General features: G+C 37.4%; 1 protein-coding gene across 1 annotated transcript; it reads left to right on the top strand.

Moving 5' to 3' along the window:
* Positions 1 to 10,002: 10,002 nt before the first annotated feature.
* Positions 10,003 to 11,862, top strand: nr2c2ap (nuclear receptor 2C2-associated protein; the record flags this gene model as incomplete). The annotated part of the gene is made up of 5 exons (XM_079889605.1): positions 10,003 to 10,120; positions 10,224 to 10,314; positions 10,401 to 10,506; positions 11,456 to 11,524; positions 11,741 to 11,862. Exons 1-5 carry the CDS (start codon positions 10,083 to 10,085, stop codon positions 11,860 to 11,862), a joined length of 426 nt encoding a protein of 141 aa, XP_079745731.1. The 5' UTR covers positions 10,003 to 10,082.
* Positions 11,863 to 12,033: the final 171 nt, after the last annotated feature.

The following is a 12,033-nucleotide window of genomic DNA, read 5'->3' as shown; positions in this document are numbered from 1 at the left end:
CCTGAACAATAATGCTTTCAACCCTGATCCTCTATCATAGTAATGAGTCTATGGATCCTTGTGAGCATTCGCCTTGAGAATGAGAAGTTATCTGCAAAAGTGGAAGAATGTGAAAAATAAACACGATCCAAAGCACTGGAGAGAGTTTCAAAGCGTTCATAACTATAAGTGGCGATGTGTATCGAAAGAAGAGAGACGCTACAGTGTGTGATGATCTTTCAGAAATGCAAACTGGAATCTGATAAGCCCGGAGAAGCTGTTTGCGACTTTCTGGATCACAGAACAGCTGTGGTTGCTCATAAAACCCATCAAAAGATTAAAGCTCACCTCACCTCTATCTTTAAAGGAACAGTTTACCCAGAAATGAAAATTCAGGTTACTCACTCTCATTTTCTCCCAAACCCGTATGACTTCCTTGCTTTCAGGAAGATGTTTAGCAGCATGTGTATACAGTTCCTGAGGAATTCCTGTCAATGTTCTGATGATCCTGAATGAGCATTGTAGCCTATTTTTTCATGCCACTTGATCCCAAACTTTCAAGGGCATGCACAGCTTCTTACCTTCGACAGTCAATCATTCTTTTCACTGTAGCAAAGTAGTTTCACGAAGATCCCAACAAGATAACAATCAGGTGTAATACATGATGTCTGAGTGTGTGTCTGGCCACTCGAGATAAAGACATGAGTTTCAATACGCTCAATGATGGGGAAAGGATTTAAAAGATATCAACCTCGATGGAATATTAATTCCATTCTTTACAAAACAAGATAAGATGTATTTACACACAACAAATGATGCACTTCACCACAGTCTTAATTAGTCGAGGCCAGATATTTGTTGTAGCAAAGAAATGAAGTCTGGACCTTCTTATAACAAATCAACTTCTTTGTTGCCAGAAAAGCTCTTGAATGTTCCTTCATTGGTGAGAAGAACTTTTTGTGACTTTGGGATCCTTGAGTTCTATTACACACCTGTCTGTTCACTTTAATCTGATCCACAAACAATAACTGCGTTCCCATGAAATGCCGCTGAGTCAGTTAGTTTGTCTGTCTCCAAATCCTGCTCCAAAAGTCGGGCTGCCGAGAAGTCGTAAGGATAGTGGTTATATACAGTATATAAGGGCAATCCAATTTCTCGCCTTAATCCAGTTCCAAGCCATCAGATTTGTGGGCCATGGATTGTCGCGCCGTAATCCTATTAATATTCAGTCTCAATTATTTGACTTGAAAATATGATTACAATAACAAGGCCACAATTCTGTTTGATTTGGTATTGGTAAAAACTGCTTTTCATAATTTGATTTGTGTTTTGTGCAGGGGATTCTTTAAAGATGAGATTGGATTCCACACCTAGTACAACAAATCTTTCTCCAGAATGCTGAAACCTTCAAATTTATCTAAAATGTTAAGCAAACATTTCCAACTGCACTCAAAAGTGTTTTCCCTTCAGTTTTAACATACGAGAAGCACTCAGACAAGCTAATTATGTGTCAACATCAGGATTTATGTCTGTGCGTTATGTAAATTCATCTGAAAAAACGATGTTTACATATCTGTATCTGAAGACTTGAAAGATGTTCAGCATGTTGCTAAGCTACCAAGAACGACTGAGACATTCTTCTGGTCTTTGGTTCAACAAAAGGGTTACCGTCCTAGTGCCAGAAAATTGCTCAGCGTGACTCAGAATGACTCTGAGAATCAGGAATAGACTTACAAATAATTTCCTCTTCTGTCATACAGAGTATTCCATCCAGTGACATTTCTAAACCACTGATCCGATGACTCCCCACCAAAATGCCAGTGCTATGTTAAATGGCTGGGTTAACAGTGACATGGTATCAGAGATCAGATGAATTAAACCATTTAACTTCAGCTGCATATAATAGAGGAAAAAAACATTCTATGGTTAAAGTCGCAATGTAATGGCAGCAGCAACAGAACATGTCTTCCATATTGTGACGTAGGCTACATCCGAGTGAAACAGATTATCGAGAAAAAAAGTAGGCCATGGTCTAGTTCAGGGATGGGCAACTTCGGTCCTGGAGGGGCACTGTCCTACAGAGTTTAGCTCCAACCTTGAAAAAATCACCTGCCTGTAATTTTCTAGTAATCCTGAGGACCTTGATTAGCTTGTTCAGGTGTGTTTGATTAGGGTTGAAGCTAAACTCTGTAGGACAGTGGCCCTCCAGGACCGAAGTTGCCCATCCCTGGTCTAGTTCAATACATTCAATCGATTGGATGGAGGCTGATCTGAATGCGAGCTTGCAGTAGACTGGAAGAAAGGGGTGGTGATTATGCAGACAAAATGGAGAAGTCCGGCATACGTCACCAGAGAGTAAACTGTCATTTCACCAGAGATCAAGGTGATATTTTGATAAAATTTATAAAATCAATAAATGAATAAAAATGAAACATGCATGGATGAATCGTTCACAACAAGATCAATAACATGCATTTTAGGGATGCACAATATAGCCTATTGGCCACCATAGCGAGAATCGGCCGATATATGATCATTTTTAATGTTATTGTTATCGGCCTGATAAGAAAACATGGCCGATATATTAAAGCTGATAAATAATGGATTATTTCCTTCAGATGAGACACTTCAGATGCGCACTGTTCACCGTGATGGTTTTGAATGGTTTGAAACATGATTGGAATCACTTCAAAAAAGAAAAATACAGTTAAGTGCAAAATGTTCAGCGCAAGTCATATAAGCCACATAAAATTACATTGAGAACATCATTATAATTGTGTGATTGGGATATGGCTTTTAATGGTGAGACATTTGTTTTTGTAATCAGGCTCTCAAAAATTATATAAAAATTTGGATTTAGATTTATCGACCAATATATCAGTTATCGGCTTTCAACTATAAAGAATTATCGGTTATCGGTATCGGCCAAAATTTTCATATCGGTGCGTCCCTAATGCATTTAGAAAATAGAAAGGTTTCATTTCCATTTCATGCCAACTTTAATTTATTTGTTGATTATAAGAGGGAAGACTGTGGAACAAAAAGTCATTATTTCAGCCAATGTTAAACCCAATGTAACAAAAAAATATGGTTCCAATGGGGTCCCTCAAGATAGCCTTAAAGTACTGGTAAAAATCCTCTTCAAACGTGGTTATTTGCACACATGTAAACATGAGATATTGCATTGCAATGGACAACGATATCACAGGGTTTTCACAAAGCAGTAGTTCTTAATCACTAGGGCTGACTCACTAGAAACACTTGCATTGTCTGGTTTCCCAAAGCCAAGCGAAATATATTCGCAGACCAGGTCCAAGTGTCTGGAAGGTTCATCATTCTCATTTGAGGAGTCTGCAATGAGAGCGTAGACGTATTATGTGGGGATGAGCTGAAGAAATTGGATATAAAGTGAAAGAGTTTGAATGGAGTTTGCATGGAAATTGGATCACTTATTAGGTGAAATTGGCACCATTGAGAATCTAAATCAATTGGATTGGACAATATTGCAGCTTGAATTGAACTAGCAGCAACTGAACTGACCCAGTCATGATGAAGTCCTTTTTGGCAGCTGTTGGACTTCGAGACCACCACCTCTCTGAACCCCTACAAATATACACAGACTCAAAATCCTCCAGTGGCTCCCTATTAGAGGTGGACTCTTTGCATGGTACGATATTATCTGGTTCTCAACCAGTCCTCCACAAACATTTCATGTTGAGCCGCCCAGATGTTCACTGCAGTCGGTTGGTGTACGTCTCAGTTAATGAGACGGAATCATCCTAATTCAAGGTGTTATTCTATGATAATAGCAGTAAAAGCAATTTGCAAGGTTAATCTAAAGTTCAAGTAAAAGGCATAAAGCCCGTGCGAAACTAGCAAGGATTCACACCTTTGTTTCTCACGGATGTAGGCGACTGTGTGAGGCAGCTGTTTTCATTCAAGTCACTGGGAAAGAAAATGCACTGGGGAAACTAGTAATCGAATACAACTCACAGCCTGAAAAGCGCACAGAAGGACCTTCAAAAAGAACACATTGGTCAATTTGTTCATATAACAACATGACCTTGTGAAAATTTAGTGCGTTCGGCAAATGATTTGTCTTTTATTTGGAAAGGGTTTTTTGACTAAAACAGCCTTGATGATGCTTTAAACAGCGCATTGAAATGGCACTCATAGTAATTTAATTTGCACTCTAGATGTTTATTTTCCATTTGATCTGCAACAGATTACTTACTCTCATGCACAGACCAAGAGTTTAACAACAGGCAAATTGAATCACCATGCCAACAAATGACCTCTTATGTCCTTCTATGAATGCTAAAACAACTAAAGGCATGAGGAATCTGTGGTATGGAAGGCATCTGTTCCAAAGCCCAGTGAGCTGTGCTGCTGTCTACATCCTAGGTAGGCAACTGTCTTCTAAGGGTACGTTTACGTGGCAATGATGTACTAAAAACGGAAAAGGTTTTCCTTTTTGTTAAACGCGCACAGATAACAAAGCTATCAAAATGATCCCCATTCACACGGATCCACAAAAAAGGACTACAAATGCTGTATTATTCATGCCAGGCCAGTAGATGGCGATGTCACTTTGTAAAGAAACACCATGCGCCTAAAGACTGAACACGTAATACATATGCGCATAATGTCACCGTTTTTACAAATTTGCATTTTTGTAGTTTACGCTGAGAGGATAACAGTATCATTTTCAAAAACTTGCACTCTGAAACCTATTTTCAAAAGTTTGCGTTTTCAGGCCCCCAAAATGCTGTTGTCCTGTAAATGAACAGCCAAAATGCATAAAAAGTTTTGAAAACGGTGTCATGTAAACGGCCCCAAGCCAGGATTCTAACACAAGCTGAAATGAAATGTCTTTGAAACAAACTTCACTCAGAAATTGCTGGTAAAATTCATAAATAATTACAAAGAAATGGCAAATTTTAAAATTTCTTGTCAAATATACTGCAATAATCTTTGTTTTATTTACAACTGTTAGCATGTTGTTGTTAAGCTGATGACACAATGCTGCGTTCACACCATGTCTTGATTATCGTAATTACGAGATGACGCAACATGATGTTCTCAGAGCTGTTCACGTTCTCGGACTCGGAATTATGCGTTTCTATGGCAACATTATCAACATCTAAATGTGGTCAGGTGGTACAGCGTTCACATGATATAAGGAGCTCTCAGAAAATTCAGAGTTTACAAGTTGTAATTATGAGTCCTACGGGGACGTAAACACTTTTAACAAGTCGGAATCTCATAATTATGATAATTCCGACATGGTGTGAATGCACCTCAATACTCTGAAAAATGCATTTAGGATTTAGCCATTTTTATAGGTTTCAATACTAAATTAAATCAATTATTTTAATCTTTTTTTTAATTTTGTCTTTGCATCAGGAGGAGCATGGTGATGATGTCTTATGCCTGCTACAGAGTGCTATTTTGGCAATCCTATAAAATCATTACTGTGATACAATTGCTCCAGAGCAAACAGATGTCTTCTATTTGGAGCCATTTTCAGCTTATTAAAGCACAGAGTGCCTTATGGGACTTCAAATGGCATTCGGAATAATTGATTGCCTGTGAATATCGAATCACACTGTACGACGTGGCTCTAATAAACTTGGGTACAACATGTAAGTAGACTGTACTACTGCCACGACGCAAGTTATTATAGAAGGATAAAACGTCATCAGCATGGTAAACAAATAAAGCGATGAATTGAATTTTGGCAATTGTGGTTTTTATGTGTGCTGAAAAAAAGAAGACGAAGCATTAGAGGAGAATATGGACCAGATGGTGGCTAGGGAAAAGAGGCCAACTTGGCATGCCAATCTTGCAAATGTAGCTTGAGGTAAGTAGTTTTAAGTTTTAAATTTAAGTTTTGATCAATACGCCATTTCATGTTGCGTTTTTATTGGCTAGTCAGTAGACATAGGTTGTAGCAGCAAAAACACTGTGAGATGATCATGCTAAAGTTCTGACACTGTCAGAAAATGATTGGACCACCGTTTAGGAGCAACGACCACAGAAATAGCCAAGATTGGTCATCTTTCGTCTGGGACAGGGCATTAAAATCCTAGACAGCTCACTATGTTTTGTAACAGCTCAAACCACAGCGGTAACCTGGCACTAGTCCCAAATGGAGAAGTGTAAAATGTTCAATATTGCAGGTTCTTCTTCTTCTTCTAGCCCTTAGGCGATTTAGGTCGAGCACCAGTGGAGTATTTAAACCAAAAAGGGCACACTTCACAAACCCTGCTGATGCAGGCCGTTTTTACAGTAGAACCAATAGCCAAGGGGATTTACTGCTCTGTTCACAATGTACCATGACAAAGTGCAATGGCTTGACAACAGGACAGTGCTGCTGAGGTCTCTCATTTGCCGAAAGGTGATATAAGCCCTGCAGTTATTCTACAGAGATGAAGCTGACATTGCTCCAGTAGTAATCTATAACACATGTGACATCAAAATCTGAGAAACAGGTGACTTCAAGAAATATTACGGGTTGAGCAAAAGTGAATCTCATGATTTGAGGCATAATACTGAATCAATTCATTTCAACTTAAATTAACCAATTTCTTAAAAGAAACGCAAAAAATTGAGTTACAGTGCGGCACTTACAATGAAAGTGACCGTGGCAATCCGTTAACATTAAAATACTCAGCGTTTCAATTGTACAGCCACAAAACGAAAACAGTATATGAGTGATTTTGGAAGGGGGAAAAACACTTGTGTAAAGTTATAGCCAATTTTACAACTTTGTAGCCGTCAAAACACCATAAACCCTGAAACAACTGTACAAATTATGATTTGAACCACTTTACGGCTCAAATAATACACATTTTAACAGAGGCAAGTGTCTGTTTAAAAAGTATAAGCTTCATATTTCTTCTTTTGAATGCTACAAAAATCGCATGCCTTACCGTAACTTTGATTTTTGCTTTTTATAAAGAAAACTAGGGACAAATCGTAATAATTTTGTTTGTAGTAATCAGCATTTTGCTGCAAATGCTGTTAATTGGCAGAATCTTCTTTTTAAAATTCCTCCAATTAATCGCATTGCTTGTGTTAACAAGATCTGGCTTGAGATTTTTCTATCCAATGGGAAGAAAACAGCTTTCACCATTTGAATTATGGCAAATATGCGCCTAGGCAAATACCTAAAGTTGACAAGCACATTTCAAAGCTGATTTCCCTATAACATCACCATTACAAAGACTAAACCATCCATTAGCAACTGAAAGCTTTCTATTTAACAAACAGTGATTAGAGCACATACTGAATATTTCCTTGTCATCAATCTTCTTTTCTGCGTCCATCCATCTTTCTTCTAATTTAGTGCTGGCAGTAGCACACATGTTCACCGTGAATAATGACTGCCAGCCTCTCTAAGACAATGTACTGGAAAAGAGACAATAATCAAACTCTTTTGCTTGCAGTTGTAAGAGAATAAAGCACGAGCTACTGCACTTTCTAACGGAAGCGGCCGAGCATATTGTGCAAATGCTTCGCTCCTAAAGGGTTTAATTATGAGTCGAGCTAATATTGAAGCTGAAAATTCTGGTGCCGGGGACAAGTATACGAGACTTGCCAAAAACCATGGAACGGCTCAGACATATCGCTAATTGCTCCAGAGCAAACAGATGTGTCTTCTATTTGGAGCCATTTTCAGCTTATTAAAGCACAGAGTGCCTTATGGGACATCAAATGGCATTCGGAATAATTGATTGGCTGTGAATATCGTTTCAACCTACGGCATGCAAAAAGAAAATGCCATCCATATATCATTCTTTGAGTGGTGATTTCAACTCAGAACCATGATTGAAAATCAACAGCAGTATAACAGATTTTATGGCTTCTTCATGCTTAACATATTGCACCAATTGAATTTCACTGTAAAATGGCTGTAATTTAATGCAATATTATCAAACAGAACTAAGCCCCGCCTTAAATGTTTTACTGACCAATCCAGTGTTTGAAACCCCAAATCATTTTTTGGTTTCTGTTGATTTTCAAAGAAGTGCCTTTTACAAACCAATTTCAAATGTTTTATTGAAGGTGTGATCTATTAAATGCAATAACATGATCTAATACTATTAAATATGAAGTTTCTTGTTGTAGAGCTTGATTTGTTAATTTTATGGAGAACTTGGCTAATCTGACCAATCAGAGACTTTTAACTACAACTCTTCCTTTTTATCATACAAATGTGTCATTAAATGTCTACAAATTTATACATTTGATTCTGAGATCAGGTAAAAAACATACAGACATGGGTTTATGGGTTCAATCTTCAACCCATTGAAATTTCGACAAATTTCAAAATAGTTATGATGTAACAAAGCCTCATTTACTGAAATACCTTGACTCAATGCATGCTCCAAATCACTGGTTTGAAACAAAAGCTTCACAAAGGGTGTTTCGTAAGCGTCCATCACTAATGACCTGTACACACACACACACACGCACAAAACACTTAGCTACACTGCTAACTCAAGACAAGATTTAAAAAAAATCCCATTAGAAAGAATTAGAGTTCCTTGTGTGCTCATAGTAAAAATTGAATGGATATTACTCGTACGTGAGCTGGAATGAAGTGTGACATTGCAAGCATTTAATTTGCCATTTTGTCTTGAAAGAAATTGTTAAATGAAGCAGTAACATGATTCAAAACTGCAGAGACTGCAAATCAGAATCAAGGCAGTTGATTGAAAAGAGAGACGCTAAACATGAACGTGATTACAAGTGACGACTTTAAGTTAAAAAGAACATTTATACAATGCATTTACTACACTGTATACCCTAATAAGTTAGCAGAACTCAAAAATATATAATAATACAATATAATTCAATCATTTGACTGTACTGTGAGCTCTTTAGCTACTCTGGCCTCTACTTTGACCTGAATTAAATTCAATTGTTATCATTAATTTTCCTTGAAACAAATGTAGGATATTAATTTGGAAATGAGGGTGAAGCACAGATTCATTTACAGGGGGTGGGAATTTCTGTAAAATTCAACTTAAAATGGTCTAAACACACAGATTGCCCATTAACATAAACTGGAAAAGAGAAAAAGCTTGTCTATAACATGGCGCATGGCAACAGTTGCTAAGTCAGGATTGGTCAGTAACTAAAGCGGAGCTTAGCAAAGGGTCATTTAGGTATCATAATAGCAGCCATTTTACAGATATTGTATAACATAGGCCTACTGTAAGCAAAGATTTGTATTGTCTAAGAATTCCAGAGTTCAATTGTTGCTTGTATTAAGTGCAGTTAAGTGTGGTTTTGTTCAAAATCAGGCTGAAAATTGATTGTGATCTTGAGGTTTTAAAGTGTTCGCCCTCTCATCTGTTTAATCGGCCCATAGATTGTAATAAAACAAACTGAAGCTGGAAAGTTTACTTATAATCTTGTCAAATCCCTCTCTTTCTCTGCTTCTCTGTACAGCATTTATTCCAAAAATAGCCTAACACAGTTTTAGATTAAAGCTGTAACTGATGCAAATAAGACAAGAGAGAAGATTGTGACATGAAATGTGGTGCTCTGTCAAGTCACACTCAAAAATACACAGGACGTGTGTCGCCTCAAAAAATATTAATAAACAAGTCTAAAATTATCTTAGTGGTTCTAATGTGGTTTTGCTTCAGATTCCAGATTTCACAGACATTCAAAAGCTGTCCTTAAAGATTAAAAACTGAAATTAATTGATATTACCCTGAACTGCATAAACTCAACTATATGCAATCTGAATTGAATGTAGGCTAACTCATATTATAAATTACCTTGCTTTGCTCATAATTTCCAAGCCAACCTGTCCATGTTGGAATCTGCCTAACTGGCTGCTTCTGACTTAACAAATGATTCTGCACAAAAATAATATCGAGTTTGGTAAGATGCACAGTATTTACATCCAGTCCTGGATTGTTCAAGCAGAGTTGAGGCCAAAAATATGACTCTCCGTGGCTATCAATTTGAGGAGCGACACTGACATCTAACGGTAGAGAAGTGAATTACACACTGCCCTCACTGTCGTGAAATTGCGCATGTGTGTCTTCTCTTTTGCCCACAGTTGAAAGGTCGATTTGAAGATGGCAGAGTCATTGATTTGCAACAACACACAAAGCAGGTAAAAACGTGGGTGTTTGATATTAACTAGGTCTGTGTATTTTTTGTAAAACACATACGCATAACGCAGTAGGAACGATGTAAATGAGGTTTCTGTCACACAGGGTGAGTTCTGTGCTAAACAGAGATGTCAAACAGTTCGGAAAGAAGTTCATGTTTGATTCCAATGAGGAGACGTGCTGGAATTCTGACCAGGTGATCTTGCCGAGATGATGCGACGTTTCGTGTTGCTTAACAAGTGTGGTTGTCTCATCCTTTTAACCCGTTTTTGTTTTTAATAGGGTGAATCTCAGTGGGTTGCCTTCGAGTTTCCACAGCCTGTGAAAGTATCAGAGCTCATACTGCAGTTCCAAGGAGGGTTTTCAGGAAAATCCTGTAAATTAAAAGGTCAGTCAACACAAACAACAGCTTTTAGTGGTAACACTACCATAAGCTCCGAGGTTAAGCAATGGTACTTAGCCCATACTATGCAGTTTCCTGTGATTGACGTTGTTTTGAAGAATAGTGTTTATAACTACCAAAGTCCAACAGAGTTTTGCAAATATATTTTTATGAACTTATTTTGTATTTTATGTGCTATTTTTGTTTTATTTTGTATAATCGAAAATGTACTACATGTTAATGAAACGGAAACGATCGTCTTTTCTTCCCTATTGTGACGTATATCCGAGTAAAATGGCTTCTCGGACGAGAAAAAATGTGTCCTTGGTCTGTCACTGTCTTGGATTTTATGTTTCTGTGTTGAGCCTTATCAGTTTTTCGTTGAAAATGTACTGTTTGTATCATTTTGTCGTAATCATATTTTGCAATTAATAATAATAAATAAATGAAAAAAACAAGAGAAAATTTAGCGAGAAAATTGATTGGATCGTTTTTGTTTGTGATGTGGGTGACCAGTTGTACTGATTCGTTCAAAAATGCTGTTTCAGTCTAGTAACAAGTGATAGCCTAAATGTGCGAGTCATTGAATCTTTCATTTAGCTGATTCCTTGATAAACTTAGCTACATTCACATGGAAAAAAAACATTACTTTATAATACCATATATATATGAAAAACAATTTTCGGAAACATAGCACTCTTGCTTGTGATTTTTGCTTGCATTTCAAAAAGTCACGTACTGTATTTTATTGGTAATTATTCTTAAATATTCTCACCCTGAATGTGCAAGATTATGGAAGTAAAATTTGTCACAGTACTGACGTTTTTGTTAAACGCCTACGAAGAAACCTACATCACTTAAAGTGTCACTGTTGTGCTCTATTACGAGTATACTAAATAGGTCTAATACAGTTGTTCATATCAGTAAGAGCCATTAAATGCTTTCTCTTCTACAGGTTCTGCCAAAGAAGAGGACCTCGAACATATTTTAGACTTCTATCCAGAGGACAACAACTGTCTACAAATATCCTTCAGCACCTTCCATTTTTTTGCTTCCACTTATAAATGCATTTAACCACCATATTTTCTCAGATTGACTATCATTTAAACTCCACCAGAATTAGTGGACATTTCCGGTGCCTTCTACACCTTTTGTTTTCTCTCCATTCCGGGCCAATGGCCAAATTGCCCGTGTCTTCATTTTATCCCAAGCTTATCAAATCCTTGATTCTTCACCCACAGTTTTCCCATTCAAGATGCCCCTTTAGTGCATAGGCTGAAAATAGTGTTTGAAAACAGTGCTGACTTTTTTGGAAGAATAATTGTTTACACATTGGATATCCTGGGGGAAAAGGTTTTGTAATGTTTTGAGAAAAGGACAGAGGAATTATGAAGAGGCGGGAATGCCAACCAGCTTTCCCCCCTGGATGTGGAGTTTATTCCCACCTACTCACAGGGAAAGCATCAACTGATGTTACTTTTGATCACATCTCATTTCTACAGATTATTCACGTGCCTTTTGAGGTCAACACTC

The sequence above is a fragment of the Squalius cephalus genome (genome assembly GCF_949319135.1).
Source record: "Squalius cephalus genome assembly, chromosome: 13".
Classification (NCBI taxonomy): domain Eukaryota; kingdom Metazoa; phylum Chordata; class Actinopteri; order Cypriniformes; family Leuciscidae; genus Squalius; species Squalius cephalus.
The sequence above is the reverse complement of the archived record's forward strand: the minus strand, read 5'-3'. Positions and strand labels throughout refer to the sequence as shown.